Source organism: Netta rufina, assembly GCF_964035555.1.
Source record: "Netta rufina genome assembly, chromosome: 2".
NCBI classification, from domain to species: domain Eukaryota; kingdom Metazoa; phylum Chordata; class Aves; order Anseriformes; family Anatidae; genus Netta; species Netta rufina.
The window spans coordinates 80,918,540-80,942,756 of NC_140124.1; the positions used below are offsets into that span (position 1 = coordinate 80,918,540).

Genomic DNA, 24,217 nt, shown 5'->3' on the forward strand with positions numbered 1-24,217 from the left:
CAACAGTGTTTTTTTGTTCTTGTTGTTCTTGATTTTGTTTTTAGCATTTTAAAAATGTACCACATATGGATTTGATATAAAAGATTTTTTGGGCAGCCATGGGATATATCACATGTGAGATACTGTACTGTAAATTCTTGTGCCCTGTAGCGCTTTTGAGTACTCTAAAAAATAAGATATTGTCCTAAAATGAATATCAGGGAAGAATAAATTAAAGTTTTCTTCTAGTGAACATTTTCTGCTCACTAACTGGTATTAATGAAAGTCAAGGTCATTGATAATCTTTAATCTCACTGCTTATGCTTATAATTTTATATTGCATTATTGCTTTTTTTCATTGAGCTTGGAGAAATATTAGGACCTTCATTGTTAGCTAGTGTGTTTGTTTTACACAGTTTTCCCTGTCTCCCTAATTCTCATATCTGTCGTTGCTTATCCTTGCGTCTCATTTGACCTTTTTTTTTTTCTTTAATGTGGGGAAAAGAGTTTTCATGGCCTTGCTGTAATCAGGTGCTAGTGATGATTTCTGTGCCATGCCCTTACGTATGTGGTCCTTTGTACCTGCTTGTATTAGTGGCCATTTGGGTATGAATAGAAACTTAGAGAAAACAACTTCTATTTCTGTATAATTGTACTTTTCAATGTGCCTGCCTTTAGATTTACTTCATTTAATTTGCTGTTTGCTTTTTGTTATAAAAACAGCTTTAGCCATTGTGAAATAAGTTTGTTTTTTCTGTAATCTAGACATCTTTCTAACAAATCATCGCTTCAATGTCCATTCAAATGGCTTTTCGTACATTTTAAATTAATTTCCAGTACCTGATACCATTTGCCAAGTTTGGTCCTAAATGCAGGGTACCACAAGTTTGCGTTTGTGTTTGACATTCTTTGTACAGCAGAGTTCACCAAACCTGTGAACATCAGAGAGGGATTTTATTGATTTTTGTGTTTAACTTTGTGATCTCCAAATTAAGTAATGCATTTTTAAACTACGTTGGCATGATTAGTTTCTGAAGATGGAATGCAGCTGGTGGTAAAGAACAGCGGTGCATGTACCTGGTGACTTATTAGGACTGAATATGGGCCAAGTGTTAAATGTGTGTCTGGACTGAGAGAAGAATTTTGTCATGTTGTCATCAAAAAGTGATTTAACTTTTTTTTTTTTTTTTTTCACTGACTTAAAATGAATGGAATACATTTTCTGTTAGAGTATCTTAGAAACTACTTGTAGTTTCAAAAATGCCATTGCAGAGAATCTGCTTTCACAAGGAATTGGCTCACATGCTTTCTCCATGCAGCATAAGACTGAAGAAAAATAAACAGAACATGCTATTTTTCACTTGACACATGCCCACTTCTCCTTCGTGTTTTGTATACTATCAACAGACAGATCAGTGTATTCTGTTTTGCAAGAGGATAATTTTAACCAAGGATTTTTATATGCTGGAACTATGCTGTGTCATCCTTCACATGTCCATTGGACTTCTGCTGCAAATGGGCCTATGGGCAAGAGATGGTGCAAGATCACTTACAAGCTGTCAACCTGGTGGTGTCCTGTGGTTTTAGTTAGACAGACATAAGGGTCTCTGTATCATGGATTATAGAGAATATTCTTTACTTTACTCTACTTGATGCAGTGATTTCCCCTTTTAAAGGATAGAGTTAACTTAGAATACATTCAGCATAAATGGTTCTGTGTTTGAATATTAGTAGTAGTATAGAGAGCCTGTCCCATTTTCTCAAGACAGCAGTTCTCTTTCTTTAGAAACTTTTTGTATAGACAACGCTTTCTTACATATGCACAGTGGTGAAATCAAAATGATACAACTAATTTTACTTAGATTAGATTTCAATCTTTTATTTCCTGGTCACATTATGTCTGTAATACCGGATTTATTTTCACAGTGAGTTGCAAATTTATATTTACATTTTGCTGGGACATGAGCTGTTATTTTATGTGACTTTTTAAATTGTGAGCTGTTTACCAGAATAAGTCTCACTGAAGAAATAAATATTCATTTTTCAGAGGCAGATTTCCTCAGAAAGATTTAGAGGCACTGTTCCCTGGGATGAGTGCTGATTTCACAAGCGAAAACTTCTCTGCTGCCTGGTACCTGATTGAGAATCATTCAACAACAAGGTTTGTTGCTATTATATAAATTATTGTTTTAATAACATCAAGCAGATTTGCATTTTCATTGTAAAGTAGATGTGTCATTGATGATTGACATTAAAGGAATAGGCCTGTAGTCTGTACTGCCTGTGGTATTTCTGTGTGGGTAGGGACTTGAATCAACAAAGCCAATTCTCTCAGTGTGGATAGGAGAAGAACTTCAGTTTTAACCAGAGTTAATTTGTGGCTTAATTTTTTTCTGTGTAAGATGGCAGTTGTCTTGCTTCAGGCTAAATCTCTTTATGAACCAAGAAGTCAAGAAGCATGGCCTTAAGTGGAAACTCCAGGTGTTATCTTCAGTCATGACTATGACTAAAGGGTCAGGATGAGGGCACTGAACAGATTAAGAGTAAAACTCTTAGTGATATCAGTTAGCTTTCAGTCAACTCCTGTAGAAAATTCTACTGCAGAAAGAAGATGGACAAGTGAGTAAATCTTTGGGGAAAGTCTTAAAATATTGATGATTCTTCATTTTTATGTCTATTTCATAATAATGTGTGCTTACAAGGATAGATTACATATGCATACTTTTTCACGTATGAGTTCTGAAATTTGTCTGATGGTGTTCAGATAATATTTGAAGCCATTTTTACTAGGGAGGATGAGTTCTTTCTGCTTGTTATTAGTGTTTTGAAAGGAAGTAAAACTGCAAATTTATTTAATATTTTCTCATAATGGTAGAAACAAATGTGTGCTGTTGTTCCTTTTTGGGGGGGAGGAGAGTTTTTTGCTTTAAGACCTCAAAAATGTATTCATTAATATGCCTGGGAAATAATTTGTTCTCAAAGCAATAAATAGTGGAGCCAAAACAACAGCAAGAGACCGTTACTGATAAATACATGATAGCACAATGATAGCATCTTTTGAAATCAGGTAACTACAAGAAGAAGAATTCAAAATTTACTATATTTACCACAACCTGGTAACTTCTTCAGCATCCATTAGGTTTTTAAAAAGTTTGGGAGACAAATTAAGAAAGAACAGACAACTTTTGATATAACTGTGTTTAAGAAGTTTGCCTGAATCTTGGCCCTTTTGGTGCTCATTCGTTTGGGCACCAGTGACACTGCCTGGAGAGATGAATGACAGATCAAGAGTGATTACAAAGTTCTGGGTACAAATGTGAAGAACATGGGAACCGATGTATTTCCTTTTAATTACAGGTGAAGTGGAAAGGTTCAGGTAGTAGTGGATGCATCCTGTAGGTTCACAGCTGGCTGTAGGACTGTTTTCAGAGGCAGCATGTTTTGCTTCGGTAGTCATGGATCTTTCTTTAAAGAATAAAAACCTTCAGTGAGAAATGGGATTCAACTGAAGAAATGGGGTAGGAACATTTTTGCCAGCAGGGTTGCAACTTGGTGACAAGGACTTTCACTTAGGTATATTAGGGGACAGTGGTCATATCTTGCAGTCAACTGAAGGTACAGAGTGCTATGTGTATGTGTCTCCTTGGAGAAGATTTTAACATCCCTAGTATTTGCTGGAAGGGTAACGTTGCAGGATTCAAGCAGTCCAGGAAGCTTGTGGAGAGTTCTTGGAACCCTGGGTTAGGCAACAGCAGCACAGACAAGGATCTGGTGTTTGTAACATGCCGTAAATACCAGTTGGCAGTCCCCGTACAAATCATCTTCTGGGGTGTATCAGCAAGGCAGGGTTATGTAAGATATGGGGATAATTATTCTGCTTGGTATTATTTTAGCAGCAGTTGAAGTGCTCTGCCCAGTTTTGGCCACTGCGTTACGAAAGGTGGTAGCTGATCACAAAAATAAAAGTATATAAATGTCTGTGGGTACATAGCTTGAATGAATTTAGTGCTGGTAGAAAAGAAAGAATTAATACAGAGTGCCGGTTCTGAAAGACGTAGTGGGCAGTTCAAGAGTAGACATCAATTGTTCTTGGTTTGCTAAGAATAGAACACCTGGCTCCATTTGCAACAAGGGAGATCTAGGTTAGATACAGGTTAAAAATGATATTAGATTGCATAAGACCTGGAACCAAGTAACTTGGAAAGCTAAAGAATCACCATCACTGGAGGCTGATGAGATTTGCTTTGATGGGTGCCTGTCATAGGTGACTAAGGTACCTTTAAGGATGCCTTCGATCCAAAAAGTGAATTAAATGATTTTTTTAGAATTGATTAAATGACTCTTACTACCATGGAATATGTAGAAAAGCACAATGTGGTGGTTATATCTGTAATATGAAAAGATGTCAGCAAAAAATGCCTATTTTTTCTGGTCATCAGTACTATGAACTGATATGTTAGCTCGTATGACCCCTTTTTACCTTGTACTATGACAGTGGTTCAATGCCTCAAAATCTGTTCTCATGTAAATGTGAGGCTTCCTGTTAAGAAATATTTGTAATATTTTTTTCCAGTATCAGTTTAAGTTCTTAATCTTTTTGGGCAAAGAAAAGTCTTCGAATATCAACAGATTCAAGTCATGTTCCCCTTGCTCTAGTGGAATAAAAAGGTTCACATTGATTTAGATAATTTAAATTTAAGTCTTAGTGTCGAAGGTCCAAAAGCCGTGAAAAACTGTCAACAGAAAGAATGACTCAAAGGGTAGGATGAATCTAATCATGCATTGAATCTAATTATAACTTTATTTTAAGAAGCAAAATTGTTTTTTTCCCCACTTCAGAATGTCTAGTTTTAGATGTATTCTGTTCTGTTGCTATTAATTGTTGAATTATCTTGCCCGTGTGATTTGTGCCGTTGTTCCAGAAATACACAGCAACGGTTTAGTTCTCGTCCTCCGTGTAACCTCAGGTATTAGGAGTGCTAAATGTGTGGTGTGCTGATGTTTTGGTTAGCTTATGTATGTTTTTTCCTTGAAGGAAGTTCTTTTTTAAGCAATCAAAATAACATCTTTTTTTTTTCCCCTCCCCGGCAACAGCCTGACAAATATAAATAAACTATTTAGACATACTATTAGATCATCAGATAACGTGAAATAGTGCTTAAAAAGAGGACTATGCAGATTTTTGTTACTTTGAAAATGCTGCTGGTAAGTACTTCTTGTCTGCCCAAGTAGACTAATCCAGCTGTTGGGTAATGTGATTTCTGACCAGCAGATGGAAACAGGAAATAAAGTAAAATGATGTGACATTGTAGGTATGAAAAGTAAAATGCCCGTAAGTGCACCAGTGTTTTTGTCTCCCAGCAGGTGGTGATAGCCTTCTTGCTGCCTGATCTAAAGCTTGTTTTGTGCTTGCAATATATATCTTTTTCTAACACGGCTTAAAACAGACAAAATCAGTGCAATTGTTTTATATCTTTATTTCTTTCCTTAATTGTTTCTTTTCCTCTACATTCAGAGGTATGGTGCACATTTTCATGTGACTCTTTTGTCTTAGGGAGATGGGTTTGTCCTGCAGTTAAGAGAAAATACTTTTTTAAGAATGAAAATCATGAATTTGTATTTATGAGCTTCTTTGTTGTGATGTTTTTATGAGTCCCATCAATGTAACTAATGAGATCATATTGCACCTGCTTGCAAGAAATACAAATTTGAAATCAAATGTAAACTGGTAATAATCTAGAAACATTAAGAAACCAAGACAAAAAGAAACATACTGTATAAATAACAATGATAAATCGGATATTAATATTCTACTTCAAAGCATCCTTCAAAAAAAAAAAGTGGACTACAAATGAAAACAGAATTTCATAAAGCAGAAGTTTGTTTCAGTTTTTCTTTATTTTTTTCATCAATATTCTGTTCAATTCTGAACTGCATTTGGAAACCAGAAATAAAAATATTGAAGGACTTCAGAAACTGGAAGTGAAAAGGTTTGGACTAAACTGCAGAGTTAAACATGTCATTATTAAAGAGACTTAAAACATTGCAGTAGTTGGTCTAGTATACGAAGTGTAGTGATTTACTATTGCATATTTAATGTAAAAAAAGCAGTTAGCTAAGAGCAATACTGCATATTTAGAAGAATTTCTTAACTAATTTGTACCATAGAGAAGACTATTCCATCATAAGCAGTAGGAATTGCTTTTAGGATTAAAAATTTTTTAAAAGGCACAAAAAGATACAGACTACCAGTAAACTGTCATTCTCGGGAAGTAAACTTCCCGAGAATTAGTAATTACTCTTTTTAATAGTTTATGCAACAATAGCTGTCTTTATTTTCTAAGTAACTTGTTCTATTTATTCATTAGGTGACCTTAGTTGTTTCTTGAATGTCATGGTGGTTTTTTGTTTGTTTTCAGTTTTGATCAGCTCAAAATGGCTGTTGTGAACTTGAAGAAACAAGCTAATAAGAAAAATGAGGGAAGTCTGGCTTATGTGAAAGGAGGTCTCAGCACATTTTTTGAAGCACAAGATGCTCTGTCAGGTAAATTGTACTTACTAAGCATGCTATAAGAGAGAAGATAGTAACTACACATATAGTTGGATTTAACATTAAAAATACCGTTCTTTGCAATTTTTTCTGAAAGTGTATGAGTCCGAAATCTGTGTTATTTTGGTCACAAGCTTGGACTGACTAGTTTATTGTTGTGGTGTATTTGCAAATAACCGCGCCAAAAGTATTTGACAGGAATTAGAGGCTTTTGTTGAAGCTGTATATCCCACAAATCCAGAAAAGTGGGGAAATACGGAACCAGATATGATACTAAGATGATTTACAAACTATAGCAACATAAAAGTTTCTGTTTCGTGTTGCCTTATTGTTAATTGTAATATTTATATACATATTCAGTGCACTCAGATTTAGGAAATCAGCCTTTATATTCTGCTTACTGTAGGGGAAAATGCAGCTCTGTAGTGAGATTACATTAGTTTTCTGTGCCATTTTATTTATATACATATATATATATATATATATATATATATATATATAAACTTGTGTGTTTACTTAAGGTATAAAATGTCTGTGGACTAAGGATTGTGTTGGCTAAGAAATTGTCTGTGCAGGGCTATCCCTGGTAGGTTTGACATTTACTATTACGCTGTATGCGTGTATACAGTACAACTGCTTTGTATTTCAGGATTACCACTTGTGATCCTGTGTTAAGGGTACATGAGTGAATTTGGATCGATCTACTCATAGCCTCAGCCAAGCTAGCACTTCTGTTGGGTTTGGGAGCCCTGCTTTGGATAAGCACTGGTTTTCTGTTGAGCCACTTATAGACCACTCGCTAACCATCTGATAGCCACTTTTGACTTTCAGGGAGAAGGGAAATCATTATATGGCATTCTCTAGCTAGCTCTTTTCAACCAAATTTTTATTAAATTCTAAGAATGCCCATTGGTAGTAGGCTATTTTTTGGAGTAGTCTTCAATATCTTGAGAATCTGAAATGCTATTTTTTAAAAATAGTTCAAAAACATAAATAATCTTGAACAAATACTGAAATGTGACTTTTTTTTTTTTCCAACCAAATCTGCGTAACATATAAAGCTATTAAATACGCTAAGGTTCAGAGTTCTATTTCCCAACAGTTACTGCTATGGGAAGAAAAAGAAGTGCTGGTGGGCATACGTGTTACCTTGTAAGATTATTTTTTGGGCTAGCAAAGGCTTAGTAGGATTTACAGAAAGCTAATGCAAACCATAAGTGTTGTGACTTTTTAGAAAGAGCAAATTAGTGTGTTTTTTTTTCTTGTCCCATTTTTAAAATGTAGGCTTCTTGCCTCTGGAAACTGATTGCCTGAAAAATTGAGAGGCCAGAGAGGTAGCTGGAATATAAAAAACAATAATAAAATGATAGGGAAAGCAATCTCATTTATTTCACTGGAAATGCATTGTTCTGAATTTTCACAATGGAAATAGATTTAATACTGTTTTGAAATAGATTTAATACTGTTTTGCATCTCTCATCTGTAACAGCGTTTAATTTATCTAAACTTAGATTTCATCCATGCAGTCCTTCAGATGAATTATGCACTCAAAACGGGATGACTCGTGGTTCTTGGTGCCACTTTATGTCTGTAACCAAAACGGCTTGTTTTGTCTTTCTCATAGTGATCTCCCTGAAGTATTCAAAAGGAAGCAGACTTGTATCTTGTGTTGTTATAAACAGTGTGTTAAAATAGTGCTAAGAGAATGACCTTGATGTTGTTGTAGAAGAAATTTAGAGACTTGAAGTCTTAATCCCTTACACGTTCACAGTTAAAACACTGGAGTTCAAGGAACTTTAAAATCAATGTAATATTTAGTTCTCAATTTCTGAGACCACATTCGTAATGAGGATGCATTACAGGTCACAGCTTCCTTTTAAAGTATTTTAACATGCATTTCTCTTTTGAATTTTTCCATTAATTGCCCATGCAGAAAGGGGTTGGATTCTTTTCAGTCTAAAAAAAAAAGAATGTTTTTGAGGGAGTCTAACTGGAAAAAATGCATATCTTTTGAGAGAGTTGTACCTGTGAGAGTTAAAAGCAATAGCTAAGTTGGATGAGGAGAGCGTTCCAGTGGCAGCAAGAAAAAAAGGGATATCATTGACACCGTCACCCAGCCCTCCTGCCAGATGTCAAGGCTTTTCTCCAAAACATTTGGTCACTGCATTTTCCTCAAAGGAAACCTGAAGAGAATTCAGCATAAGCATTATTAACATTGCTCTGAAGAAACAGCTCTGATGCAAAATTAAAAAACAAAACAAAAAAAAAGCAATCAAAATTAATTCTAGATATGCAATTAAGAAATTCAAGCTCTTTAACAGGAGAAAATTAAAAGTCCTATTATATTCTGGCTTGACAGCAGTCATATGAGACGATATCATGCTGTTTTCCTGCCTGTACAATGGTGAATTTGTGTGTTTTATTTTCTCCTCTAGAAAGATGCAACTAGAATTTGTATGCATGTAAACAAAGCTACATCAAGAATAGTTTGTTTGAAAGCTGAAAGCTGGCTTCAGCACAAACTCTTAGGGACACAGCCTTGGATCTGTGAACTTTCGTTGTTTGTTGCTGAGCATACGACTGTTACGGATGTGACTGAAGGGAAGATCATTATTAATTATATCTATAGGAGTCTTCCAGGGTAGTTTAAATGTCCTGAGCTGCTTGGTTTGGGATTTTTGGGGGTGTGTGGTTTTTTGTAATATTTGGTTTTTTAATTCACTTCCTTAGGGAAGATATTCTAAAATCTCATGTGTTTTCTGAAGATACATTTTTGTCGGTGGGGAGAAACTTAGGCACTTGATTTTCCTCTCTAAATATCATAGAACACTTTTTCCAACCCCAGTGATTATGCTTTATAAACCCTAGGTCAGCTTCATTTCTCTGTGGGATTTTGTCATTGTGTATCAGAGCTTTCCGAGTATGGTTGTTTCTCCTAGTTTTCCCTGAATTGGTACAAGATGTAACTTTTTTGTAGGAAGATGATTTTAAAAAGTGTAACACTTGCTTTACCAAGTGTTTCATATTCATCTATTTGCACATCTTTTATATATTTATACATGCTTTTAGAACTCATACTCTGTTAACGTTTACTGCAAATATATGAAATTGATCAAGGAAATTGCTCCCTTTTTGAGCAATTGATCAGTGAATCGCTCACTTTTAGTGTAGCTTTTTTCAATAGCAGGGATCAGTGAGATCAGACTGATTTTTGGTGTGCCATCAGACTGCATTACCCGTTCACGTTAGTTTTAATATTTTCACAAGCATGCAATGAAACCCATTAAACGTTATGCCAGGATGCTTATTATACCGTGCAAGTTGAAAGCGTTTACTAAGAAAATAAGAGGTCAGATAGGCCAGAACCCTTGGTCTGATTTCTTGAAAAACAGAATTGCCTTATCAGATCTACGCGTCTCGTTGTCTGTTAGCTTGGCTGACAGTTTGACAGTGACTTTGTCACAGAGGAGATGTTCAACAGGAAGTTTATTTCGTCAGCCGAAGGGAGCCAAGGGGAACTGGGCTTACCTCAACTCGATCCATTTGTCAGCATCAGGGAGTTCAGCTGATTTATCTCCCGTAAGTCTAACCGCAACCTAGAAAGCAGCATTCCTAAAGGGGCTACTATTTATATGCTTGGAAAGACGTAATGTTTTGTTGTCATGAGCAAATCACGTACCACACAGAAGTCTCTGGAAAGCTAGAAAAATAATTTATTAATATACTTTTTCAGAAGTGCTCCTTAGAAACCCTAGGCTCCACAGTTTCTTCTCATTTAAGTGACAGGAGGAAAATATGGAAACGGCCACTTGAGTTGCTCAATTATTCAAAAACATGCAAGTATGACACCCATATTGGCAAGCAAGGACGTCACTGTATTTTCTTTGAAACACAGATTTTTTGAACAAATTTGAGGTCTAATTTTGATGCTCTAGTTTGTCATGGCAACAATTCTGGTGCAATTACAACTACAAAAATTTCACGAGAGACAAAACGCTGCTGGCTACCACAGCTGTATTCCATTTTTCCCCTTTCCTCTCCTGTTCAGATACTTGGCCTGTGGGAAAGACTATTTGATGGGATACTTGGACCATAAGTGTCCTTCTGTCTAATATCTTACCTAATATGCAAGCTGGGGTAATGCTTACCTGTCTGAAATGATCCTATGTATCTGGTCAGTGCCTCTTGATTTCTTCCTATAGAAATATTTTTGCATTTCAGTGCGTACGGCCCATTTGAGGATGAGAATGTCAGTGATGCGGGATCTGATTCAGTGTGAATAAGCATATTCTGTTGGCGTTATGTCTGCTTAATACAACTCTTCTGAAACTAAAACAAAAGAAACGACCACATCTATATTCAATTCTGAGTCAGACTGGGAATTTGGGAAACTAAGAACTGTTTATCTGTCATATATGTATCTCTTTGCTTCTGTTTTTTAAAGTGTTCTTCAGAAGCAGGACTTGATCATTCACATTTTTTGAACTCTGGGGTACTGGAAGGAATGAGGAGTTGTGTCATGTGAAAAGAGTCCCTACAGCCAATTTTTCATTAGTGATTCTGTTGGCAAATTAATTATACTGACTGACTAATGTTGAAGTGTTTTTTACATCACTAACTTCTTATCTCAGTTCACTCTTCTATTTTGTCCTACTAAATGCTAGTCCATGACTGGTTTTGTTGAGTGTTACAGCATCAGACTGTTACACCAGATTTTGCTGTTGTCATGTTCCTGTTTTGTAACATCTACATGTAATTCACATTTTATTGCATATTGCATTTTCAATCTACTTCAGTCTCATATACATTTTCCCAAATGGCATGATTTTCTTAGACACGTGCATTTCATTAAACCAAATTCAAACACATGATGAGTATCTGAGTCCTATGCAGCTGACTTGTTATAGCTAGAATAGGTCTACATTGAGTGCTTTTGGTGTGACAAATGTCTGTTAATGTTATTTTTGTTGTCCTGCTTTCAGCAGTAAAATGTAGTCTTCAGAAGGTGAGAACAGTGTAAGGTTATTGCTACTAATTTTAAATATAGAGGTTCATGGACGTCAAGAAAGAACGGGGCTATGGAAGCAAGCTGCCCGGAATAAACTAGGCTACTGCATTTCTCTATCTGGCATGTATCTGATAGCAAGTAAGCCACTTCAAAGTTACAGTTTACATGCATGCTTGTGCCTCACAGTAGGTGCAGCTTATTAACGAATTAAGATCGTGCCTCTTCGTAACCATGAAGCAGTAGCTGATGTGCTTTTAAGTTCACTGTGTGGCTTTCCCAAGGATGTTGATGTCTGAAGGTGTAGGGTATCCTTGTGCCACATTACACACGTGCTGAATAAAAGCAAAATGTGAGGCAATGACAGTGCAATTGCTTCGTATTGCTTTTTGGGCCTTCACAGGTAGGTTCAGTGGGGAAATGAAGAATGGTTTCTGATTTAAGTTTCTGTGTTGAAAACTTGTGTTCTGGTATGGTAATGCTAGAAATAATAAGAACAGGAGCTTGCAGTGTGCAATATACGCTGAGATAGAGACGACCTGATAAAGGATTGCGGGTAAAATATGTATGTTGTGATAAGTAGTTTAGTCTCAGGTGGATGCTACCTCTCTATACAAAGACAACAATCAATTTCCGTAGCAGACCAATTATTATTTTAATGCAACCTTAGAAAAGCAAATTTTACTGACCATGTTTGAAAAAGAGACTGAAACTTTCCCTTCGTACAGGTTCTAGCATAGTGTTTTCTAGGGATTTTTTCTTCTTTCTCAAGAAAGAGGTGGTCTGATTTGCCTACAGGAAAGCTGGGGAGGGACTCTGTAAGGGAGTATAGAGATAGGACAAGGGTGAATGGCTTTAAACTAAAAGAGGGTAGGTTTAGATTAAATATAAGGAAGAAACTCTTTACTATGCATGAGGGTGGTGAGGCACAGGAACAGGCTGCCCAGAGGAGCTGTGGATGCCCCATCCCTGGAAGTGCTCAAAGCCAGGCTGGATGGGGCTTTGGGCAACCAGGTCTGGTGGGAGGTGTCCCTGCCCATGGCAGGGGGGTGGAACCAGGTGGTCTTTAAGGTCCCTTCCAACCCAAACCACTCTGTGATTCTGAGAAAAAATGAGAAACAGCAGGAATTGTAATGATGGCTTTTAGCTACTGTCTGGCTATTATGTTCTATTAAATTGTTTTTTTTTCAGGTAAATGATTTTTTTTTTCATTTGAAAAATACAAGGAATCAAAAAGAAAGATTAGTTTTGCACTGCAGTTTTCAAGTAGTAAACATTGCAGTTGGTAAAAAGTGTGCAAAAATGACCCATGATTAAAATTGGCCAGACCTACAGGCCATCTAAACAGCTTAATTTCATCTTGCATCGTTCCATTCTGATTCCAGTACAGCTTTTAGCTGTACATGCAACATTTTAAAGCTGCTTTTATTTCTACCATTAGTTTTCACAGATGCAGGAAGGTTAATGCTGTGTCAGTAAAAAGAGAAATAGCATTTTCCGTGCTCCGAGATTCTCAAGTATCCTGGCATGGGCCTTGGTCCAGTCCTGGAATTGTAGTAAATCTATAAGAAGAGCAGTAAACCATGCTTCCATGTCTGTTTCTGAGATAGTTCCCTGGAAATGTCACACTTGCTTGGCTTTGCTCTCACATAGGTTATATTTATCAGGGATCACAATGTTGTTAGACTGTGATTTTTGGTCTCCTATTTTTGTAAAAATTCTCCTTCTAGCACTGTGCCGTGTTTTTTTTTTTTTTTTTTCCATCTTAAGTCTGGCCATTTTCTTTCTTTCTTTCTTTTTTTTTTTTTCCCCACCGTGTTGAGTAAATAAACTTGAAAATTAAATGCTAGAGAAACAAAAGACAAAAAAGCAATTAAAGAGAATACTACGTTTACTTCCATATTTTGTGATTTTGTCTTGGCTTAGCAATGTTTATCAAAATAAAGCCAAGTTTGCCCTGCAGTTCACAAAAATATCCGGAAATCTCTGGAAAAAAAATTATTCATAGCAGTACAGACTACTGGCCATAGTAACAAACTTTACTTTGGGGGGCTTTACATATTGTGATGTTTTGTCAACACTGTTCATGATATGCTGTCTTTACGTATTGCCTTATGCATTATATACAGCTATGCACTCCTGTTGAATCCATTCAGAGGAGTTTTTACCCTGTGTAGGGGAGCTGTCCTTATCAATAACCTTCTGTTTAATTCAAATTACAGAAAATCCTTAAATCTTTTTTTTTTTTTTTTTTTTTTTTTTTTAAAGAAACCAAAGACATTTTTATTCAGGCATTGGCATGAATCTTGGAAGCATGTTAATCTGTGTTCTTCGTTCCTCCGTTACTTTTTTTTGGTGCCAGGTTGTTTATAGTTAGCACATGAGATCTTCAGAGGTACTCTGCACTGTCAGTCTTTCCTTTTTGTCAATTTGTCACTTTTTTCCCTTTTTTTTCTTTCCTTTTTTTTTTTTTTTTTTGTCCATCTGACAAGAAAAGTCTTGATATGTTTTGGGTTCTTCTATAACCATGTTTTTGTGCTAATGGGCTAGATTTCCAGATACACTAAATGCAAGTGTAGCCCTCTGCTCATCAGAAAATGGTAGAAAAGTTGCATATATTTATATAACTCAACTTTGAGCTGTTAAGCTGAGGAAGTTTGGAAAATAAGCACCACCCTTGGTGCTTATCTATAAATATGTTTTGAGAATATCTAATGAGTAAATCAAGAAAGAAATCTGCAAGTCAAACCTGCATAACCTTTGAAGTGTGGTTTAATTCATCACAGAGATATGATTGCCAAGTAGAAAACCTTATCCTTCTTTAGAGTAAATAAAATTGTTTTCAACACAAGCAGCAATAAATTAATTGCAGTTTATTTTACCACAGGGCCTGTACTATGGTTTATTTGCCAGATTGAACTTTGCATATGTTTTGACAAAAATAACCAGTTCTGCAGAATTTCTTCACAATTTCAAGACTATAAATTTCAAGGCTCTAAACTTCAGCTCTTCACTGTTTTAAATTATTATATCACCGTGGCTATGAAACCTGCAAGCCTTTAGATATTCCAACTTAACTGGGCAACCTGAGCACTTACTGGCAAAGAAAATACAAAGTACAATTAATGTTAAAACATCTGGACCAAATCCTTTCCTCATTTTTGCTGTTCCTCACAGTAAAGCTTACTAATAAAGGTAAACAGCCTGTCCTAGGTTTCCAACTTTTATGGTTCATATCAGGTAAGCCAAAAGTGAGCGGCAATTCAAGACAAAAAGTCCTCTCCATCCCTTTTTTTTCAGGCCTTCAAAGAGAACCCTTCTTACTGTCTAAACACTGGCTGCACTATGAAGTTGAAATTGAAGTGGCTGCTGTGGGAGCCACTTGTCAGCCATGACCACCTTCCCCTTTGCTGGTATGACAATGGTGCAGCTACGGCAAGGTTTAGGCAAGCTTGCTAATCAATAAGGAAGATTTTCTTCTATACAGAGTTAGTTTTCTATCAAGTCATCTCACTGCTCCTGCCTTGCAGCTGTTTGATTGCCAGATCCAGCAAAAGGAAGCATGTGGGTGCAAGTGGTGAAGAGAATGGAGACTGTCCCAGAAGGCAGCAGCCCACCATCACATGGATTTGGTAGTCTAAGAAAAATGAATAATTTGATCACCTCTGTATTTCTTCCAGTCAGATTTGGTCTACAGATTATTATTTTTTTTTGACTGCATATAGTTTTGCTTGTCTGAACGTCTAATTCAGAAACATTTTATCTGGTCCCCATGGAAGGAAGGTGTACTTAACTTTTTAAAGTTAGTCGATGCAAGCAAAGCAAAGAAAACCTAGACATTCTTATAAAGTGTTTTTCATGATGGTCTTTACTCTGAAAACTTAAAACTTTTTTTTTTTTTTTTTTTTTTGTAACTCTACTTTGCCATACATATGAATGGGCTTATTGCTAAATCTGAATACAGTGTGTAAAAATAGCTTCAGTACATAAAGAAAATAGTAGCACATTAAATATATAAAAAGAAATATAGCAATTCTCCTTGTATGTACACAATTTACGTAGGTCTACATATTTTTTCAATATGTTCTAATATACCTTATTTAAGACAGTGATCCAAAACTCTCAGTTTACCTGTTACATATGTTTAATATACCCTTGTCTGTGCTCCACGGTGCTTTCAGCCTCTCTGGAACTTAATGCCCTGTGGGTTTTATTGTTTGTTTGTGGGTTTTGTAGTTTCCTTTGTTTTTTCCCACTGGCATATTTCTTTTCTGTCTGAACACACCTATGAATTGCCTTAATGTGACAGTTTTTCCTCTGTTTAAAACACCAGTATTTTGGAACTAAGAATCTCAAATACTTTAGGTCTAACTGCTAGCTTTAAATGCTACCGGTGGTGAAAATGTTACGTTCGTTTTAAAAAGAAGAGAAGGGAATTGTGTTGCACTTATATTCTCTTATCTAAGGGAGGTGTGAAAGACGACTGCTTTGGGGAAGATGCATTTTGAAAATTTCATTTTCAAAAATTTATTTTCATAGAATGATTTCAAAATATTTAAACTGTCATTACACTTTGATACAGTTCCAGTCATACTTGCAACATTTGGCTTTAAATTATCTGCTAGTGTTGTGGTTGCTGTTCTGATGAACTTACTTTTCAGTAGTACTGTCATTGGCTACCCATGACCAGAACTGATGTATATAAATGGAATAATGTCATTACAACCTTTAATGTTTTTGTTATAAAATCGTAGAGATATTCTTACAGCTAAGTGAGATCTATGTCATATATAAAATATGTGCTACTGTTAAGAATACACAGTCTTCACGACAGAATTGTGTTCCTTAAAATAGGCAAGAATCTGTTAGTTCACTTTATTCAGGTGTTGATTGTCTTAAGATATATGCCATCCTAAATTAAATTTTCATTTCCTGAAACAACCAAAATGAAGAAGTGCTATTGCATTTTCATGAAAGCAAAACTTACTGCAATTCTTTGTAGGATCCATTTGAAGAGTCAGATTTATACGTCTGAGATAAATGGAATTTTCACTCTTTATTTTTTTTTCCATCTTCTTCCCCTTTTAAAATTAAACTTCTTCCATTGAACAAGTCTTGAGACTCGTACACAGCTAACCTGTTTCAGAATAGCTACCCTCTCTGCTTACAGTAGGACTGAAGGCCACAGGGTTGCCTTACCGAGGGTACTTTATGTATATGCTGTCTTGGTCTGTGTCTACAAAGCACAGGCAAGTAGGGATGGAGCTGTAGAGGAAAACAGTTGATAAGGACAGCTTGATGTGCATGCCATACGCAGTTAGGCAGTTTGGATTTGTATTTCAGACAAACTTGAGGTCACCCTTTGGATTGAATTCCAGGTATCTGCTGGAGCACATCAGGCATAGAGTGCTTGTTCTAGATGGGTTTCATCTTCAAAGCATCCACCTGATGGACCCCAGCATGGAAACTGAAGCAAGATAGGTTGGGACAATTGGGAGATTGTTTCCAAAATTGCCTTTATGTTCTGTACTAAAATATATCATAATTCTCTTGAAACAGTGAGCAGCGTCACCATTTTAAAGACTTGCTTAGCTTCAGTTCACTCTACTGAGAACTAGCAGGAAGCAGTAGGAGGTTTTTTAGAAGCCTTAATTTTATCTAAACCAATAGGAACTGATGACTGTTTGATAGAGGTGATTTTACGTAGTTTAACAGATTACAATTTTTAAAGGGAAATTATATTTTTAAGCAATTGTTTTATGTATGCTGCATGAATATATACATATATGAATGCTAACTTTAAAAAAAGAGAAAAACAGTAATCTGTTTTTCTGTTTTTCAGCTGTACTGAACAGAGGTAGAGGAAAGGAAGGCAGTGTATGAGAGGGGAAGTAGAAGAAAGCAGTATCTACAGTCCATTCACTGCTTGTATTTCCAGAGTGCCACAGTATAGTCAGAGCATGGTGGTCAATCCGTCTCTTCCTCTGAAAGGAAGTATAATAAGACAACAAGCTGGTGTTGATACTACCTACTTCCACATCCATTAGTAACACCACATGGAATCTGGGATGGGGATGTTTTAGGGCAAGAGGAAAAATAGCTTCTTCAAAAAATAAAACGAGCCCGTCTCATTCTCCATTTTCCTGTACTCTTGAGCAAAAACATTACAACACTTTTGTATAATAATTAATGCAGTGTGTTGCTACAAGGTACATTTAAATTGTGTGTTTTGAGAGTGCATTTTTGTGGACAAAAACAATGGATGTGGTGAGGTCCTAGCACTTGATGTCAGGGTCACTCTGATTCCTTGTGACTTTTTCTACCCTTTAATTATTGGCAATGCCATTTCAGTGAGATAAGTGTAAAAGTTTTGACATGCAAACCAAAATCATTTTGTGCTTGAATGATGCTTACTTTTCAAAATACCGAACAATTAATAATTTTATTACAACATAGCTAGTTGCAATTAGTTTCCTCACATTTTTGTTTGTTTTGTTTTTGTTTTTCTTGAGCATTAATGTCTTGTTCAAGAACATACAGGAAGTCTGTGTTAAAGAAATGGTTAAAATTCTGCAGTGTCTGGCTCGAAGCCCTATCCCCCACTAGACTCTGCTGCCATGAAGCATGTTTGTATTTTTTAATGTCTAACAAGAAAAATAACACTTTATGTTAAATTTTAAAAATGTTTAAAAGTGTCACTTTGATGTAACGTATTCCCACCTATTAAAATGTTCTACATTTTAACTAGACACTTTATTCCAGCAATCCATCAAAAACTGGAAGCGGATGGAACGGAAAAAGTAGAAGGATCCATGACGCAAAAACTGGAGAATGTACTGAACAGTAAGTTTTGTCCTTCCAGCAGCACCTATTTATGGACTTTGGGCTTTCTAACAAGCTTTAACTTATTCCTTGGAATATGGTAGAAAGTAGAAAACAGTACGGACTCTCTTGACACTTCCTGTGTGATGGCAACGATCTTAGTATGCTTCTTGAAGAAGTAGCAGCTTCTGTCATGACCATCAGCGGTGTTTGTGATAACAAAGAGAATAAGTATCAAAATAAAGGATGTCTGTAACATTAAGCTAATTTTGGTGGTATCTCAATTTTGAGCATACAAAGAAAACAGGAGATGCGATGGAGATGTACAAGAACGAGCAAAGCTAAGTACCAGGATTGTAAGATGTTTTGAGGGCTAAAAATACAAATTGTTTGCAGTAACAAGGTTACTAACAGAATCTTTCTCACTTGATGTGTTATCACTTGAACTACTTAAAATGAGCATTATTTTTAGAAACTTTGAAAAACTCTTGGTACTTTCTTTTCTCTGTTTCTCTATTAGCTGTACAATTGCATTGAGAGAGGTGGCTTGAATTCACTGCAGTTTGGTATGCGTTTCAGCAGATCAAAAAGTTACTTTTTTAATTCTGGGACTTCTGCCAAGATAATTTTACTTTGTTTCATTGTGATTTTTTTCACAGAGGAAGGGATGTTTCCCTTAGTGCTGTATCAATAAGCAGGAATGACATGCAGATAGCTGACTCAGTGCTGGAAAGTCTGAGTGTGTTTTATGAAATCAAGAAAGTGACATGGAAGTTCACTGTTTTTGTTCTCTTGCATGAAGAAAGCAGTGACTGTATGTGTGCTTTTGTATGGAGCACAAATAAAGCAGTTTTGTTTTTGTTTTTTTTTCCTGCACAATTTTAGCTTTTTTTTTCTGTAGACATACGTTCACGCTCAAAATAAAGATGTGGTTTGAACATAATTATTGCCCTATCTTCTTGACTGGAATGAAAAAAAAAGCCCTCATGTACATGCAGACACATGCTATAAACAAGACAATATGTGCGTGCAAAATATAGTGTGCAGTCTTGAATGGCTTGTGTGCCAAATATCTGATACATATAGGGTAGGAGAAAAAAACATTTGCTGGAATTGCCAATGCTATTCCAAGTGTTCTGTGTTTATGACATGTCACACACTTAGCACAGATCCTGCAGGCAGCACTTTCCCTTTGACAAAATTATGTGACAGATTTTAACATAAAAAGCATAAGCCATCAAATTTTGAGGTTCATAATATTTTCTTCCATGCTTTAATACGAGACAAACCCAACTGTAGTATATAAGCATTTTTTCACTTGCTAAGTGGCAGCTGAAATCTGTATGCAGATAATGCAGACATTATTTTTCAAACTGGATCTGTAGAGGAACTTGTGCCAGCCACTTCAGAGTATATTAAGTTTGGCTCTGCTGTGAAAAGAATTGGCTGCTTTTCCTCCTGATACTTTGCAAGTCATGATGGGTGGGAGGCAGGGGGGTAGGAATACAAGGATTTAAAAAGAGTAAATAATATTATGCAAAGTAGTTTAGGATCAAAGGTTTGTTTCTTGTCTGACCATTCAAAAGTGTCCTTAGTTACTACTCTGCAAAGAATAGGCTTTCAAGTACTTCCGTAATCCGTGAGTTACAGGGTCTGCCTTCAAAAATGACTTCAAATCTTCATTTGGATTTCACATTTTATAGACAGTAGGCGCATATCTTGAGAGAGAATTGATGTGAGCTTGATGCAAACACCTGAGACAAACGGTGTTTACAACAGCAGATGAACATATTAAGAGAGTGCGAAAAATTATTGCATTGAAATATCATAGGATGGTAAAAGTAGAATCTGTTGTTATAGGTGGAATCGTAAGTGTTCAGAGTTTTTAATAGATTAAGTTTAATTGTTAAATAAGCTATTAAATATATGTTTATAAAGGCTTAAACGAATTTCACAAAAAAATGCTTCTTAAAGGAGGCCAATCAAATTCTATTTTGTAGTGTTTTTGTCAGGCTCTATGAAAGACAACTGTTGAGTAACTAGAGGTTTGTTTTTTTTTAGGTAAAAAAAATTTGCACACAGTAGATGAATCGTCTACTTTTAACTATTTTTAATCATTGTCAGGCTATATAGGACCTGAATCTTTATTCATTAATTTTATTATTTAGGTTTAGATTCTTCACTACTAATCAAGAGAGAGATTAATAACAGGATTTGGGGAGGCAAGAGAAAGGAAGAAATTTTACAATGGTTTTTAAGTCTAAAAAGAAAAACCTGTTCTGAACAAAATATTGAATGTGATCAAGGCACTTCAATCATTTGACATGTTTAATTTTCTAAGCAAAACAGAAAATGTATCCATCGAAAAATGTAAAATAATTTACTTAATTTGAGGACTTCACAGTGAATTATAAAAAGATGTAGTTTTAAACTAAAACCTATCTTTGTGCAATTCCTGCAGTTGCCAATTACCTTTTAAAAACACTTGCATTGAATTAAAAAAAATGCTGTGTGAATATAACTTCCCAAATATAGTATGTTCCTTCTTGGCTGTTAACAGAATGGACCAGAAATATATGAATTCAAACAAAACAAACTAATTTACTCAAAGAATTTACAACACTGGCATTTATTATAACCTCAAGAGGAAAGAAAATCAAACTTTATCAGTGATCTGTATTTAAATGTCCAGCTAGCTGCTTTCATTGTGTATTTCTCCTTAATGGATTAAAGTATTTTACGCTAAATAGTATGTAGTACAAATAGCTATCCTGACAAAACATTTTTTTACATCAGGGCTTCAAAAATTCAGCAAAGTTTAAACATTATTTAGATATAACAATTATTTTACAAAGACTACTTTTAACATGAGCAGGCCACCCACAGTGTTGACTAGAGAAAATGGCATGCAAGCCACCCAGCGAGACTGATGTAATTTTTTTCATCTTTGCTTAAAGTATAGTCACTAGACCAGATAATGTAGAAACTCCTACACGCAACGATCAAAAAGGCTAAAACAGTTCCACTATTTTGACTCTTTTTTTTTTTTTTTTGGTTAATTAAAAATAAGTCACGAGTTGAAAAATGCAAATATTCACATGAAAATATAAATGGAATTCTGTTATTCTCTCAGGAAAATATGAAGAAACTTTAGCACAAAATAGAATGCTATTTTTACTCTGAATAGGAAGGATTCTAAGGATTTATGTATTCAAAGTTAATGGAGAAATGTAATTGCATGAAATTGTTAACCAAGGCTTGATCCTGTATGCAAAGAAGCCAGAGTTTTAATGCAATATGAAGACAATTTATATTTGTTCTGTTACAATGACCAGCTAGTTAGATTTTCAGTCATGCCACTGTCTATGATTTACTCATCAGTAGTTTTAAAAGTGACTCATTTAAATACCAGACATTATTATTCATATTTAAGACAGAATTTGGCAATGTTAGAAAAGTTGTTTGCAAAATTCACTGATAGCTCTTGAAGCTGTGACCTTAATTAACATAATGAAATTATACTTTTCTAAAAGAGAAAACCTTCTATGACTTTCTCTATATCCTGAGATGCATAATTTAGTTGTAAAATGTAGATTTGGAGCCAAAGCAAACTATAAAATATCTGCAGCTAAGTTAAGCATTTGAAATAGGAAATAGTGATTGTTTTAATTGCACAGGGGTCTTACCACATTAAAATGCTAAGTGGTTCACTTTGAAATAGTATTTCATCAGTTGTAAAATGTTAAAACTGTCGAACAAAAACTGAATAAAAACTTAGCAATAATTACTCATTTGCTCTAACAAATTTGGATGACTATGCCATTCATTAAAATGAGGAAAATTTGTATGCAGTTTGAACTGATTACTTACTCTACTTTTTCTTATTTATCCTTTTTAAAATAGGAGCCAGTAACACAGCAGATACCTTATTCCAAGAGGTGCTGGGCCGTAAAGATAAAGCAGATTCAACAAGAAATGCACTTAATGTTCTTCAACGTTTTAAATTTCTTTTCAACCTTCCTTTGAATATTGAAAGAAATATCCAGAAGGTATAATTCTTTAAAAATACTTTTCTTTTTGCTGAAATTACTCAGTTACATTTTCTTCAGAAATAAAAATGTTTATTGTTGTTTTGTTGTTGTTGTTTTTAAGGGTGATTATGATGTGGTTATTAATGACTACGAAAAAGCCAAGTCACTCTTCGGAAAGACAGAGGTTCAAGTATTCAAAAAATGTAAGATGTATTCTATTATTAGCTTCTATTTATTTTTTTTCCTGTTGTGTTTTTTTTTTTAACTTAAAGGCTAAAAAACATACAGTATTTTAAAGAGGTTTATGTGGATTTTAATCCATAAAAATTACAGATTTGTAGAAACAATTACTGTAAGCAATATGTGTGGCAAGATTTTTAAGAAAGGTATATTCTTCAAAATGTGAAATCACAGCGCGTTTCATTTATTTATTAAGACCAAGTATTAATGGACATTTTTAAAAAACAGTTATGGTAACTAAAAATATGGCTTTGGCTATTTCTGGATGGTATATTATTGGAAAGATTTCAGAGTCCAATCTTTTTTGTCGCACTGTTGTGTATGAAATTTTCAGGTGCTTGTTATAAAATGAATAACTGATTTCCATAATAAGTTCAGAAGTGATTGATATCCTAGAAAAATAATGTGATTTTAAGTTCATACTACTGCTGAAGACACACACTGGATTTATTTCCTCTCTCCACTCGTAGATTATGCTGAAGTTGAAACCAGAATTGAAGCTTTAAGGGAACTTCTGTTAGATAAACTCCTTGAAACTCCATCAACATTGCATGATCAGAAACGTTATATAAGGTAATCATTTGATTACTGTCTTTTTCAGACATACGGTGTTAGATTTGTATTTTAAACTATTTCCTGAATAGGAGAGTGACTATTTTTATGGTAGTTTATATACTGATTGGAAAGCTGCAAGTGGCAGCTTTGTGAATATATAAATAATAGCATTACATTGGTACTTGATTATTTATTGAGTGGTTTGAATATCATTTTTAAAAGTCTTCGTTACGTTTAAAGTTGTTGCTTCCTCTAAACCATGATATTGCAAGTTACATCTGAAATGATCATTTACAGATTGCTTATGAACTTGTCATTTATTTCGGCTTGACTTGGTGTTGAAATGGAATCATCTTGATTCAGATAGTAGAAAGGTTTTAATCCAGACTTTTGTTTAAATTTGGTTTTGGCTATTTTACTATTCATTCTAAATAATAATTTCCTTTACATTTAATGAACATATGCCAGATTCCCGGTTTTCACTGGAATTCCTCTGTTTTCTGTCATTACTGAGGCTTATGTCAAAGCCTGTTGAAGGAATACTAACATGAGTTGGTTGGACCTTCTTATACCATAGACCTGAGCCTGCTTTTTATATTCTTTGGAGCCAGACTTGAGAGTGCTCTGAAACGTATGACAGCTTTACTTTGAAGGCTTTTGAGTCTCAGATGTTAGTAGGACTCCTAGTGTTTCTTAATGTACTTAGTGCTTTTTTCAGTTATCTTTAAAGATGTAGACCAAATGGTCTGTGTGGGACATTCTAAAAACTCTGACACCTGTGTGAGGTCTTTGATGTTTTGTATGCTCACCAGACCAAGTTGCACAGGACAAACTACAGCCTTGGAGTCTTAGGTCCATTTAATTTATGTTAGTTTATGTGAAGAATGTACAATTATGTAGAGTGCTTCTCATTCTTCTGGATGCCATGTAAATATTGCATATTTACTAAGATTTCATTTTAAGGTGAGTAGTTAAGCATGTCTCTTGAAGAAGACATTGCTATTTCCTTCTTTCTATTTCAGTCTTGAAAACCTT

The 24,217-nt window shown here is 35.1% G+C and overlaps 1 protein-coding gene across 2 annotated transcripts in view; it reads left to right on the top strand.

The window, feature by feature from the left end:
• EXOC2 (exocyst complex component 2) overlaps positions 1–24,217 on the top strand; it is a 131,944-nt gene that overhangs the window by 27,419 nt on the left and 80,308 nt on the right. For both annotated transcript variants that reach the window (XM_084281499.1, XM_084281500.1), the window contains exons 5-10: positions 2,027–2,140; positions 6,399–6,523; positions 18,297–18,377; positions 22,260–22,405; positions 22,509–22,590; positions 23,098–23,200. In XM_084281499.1, the coding sequence (XP_084137625.1) occupies positions 2,027–2,140; positions 6,399–6,523; positions 18,297–18,377; positions 22,260–22,405; positions 22,509–22,590; positions 23,098–23,200 (651 nt within the window). The remainder of the gene's footprint in view (positions 1–2,026; positions 2,141–6,398; positions 6,524–18,296; positions 18,378–22,259; positions 22,406–22,508; positions 22,591–23,097; positions 23,201–24,217) is intronic.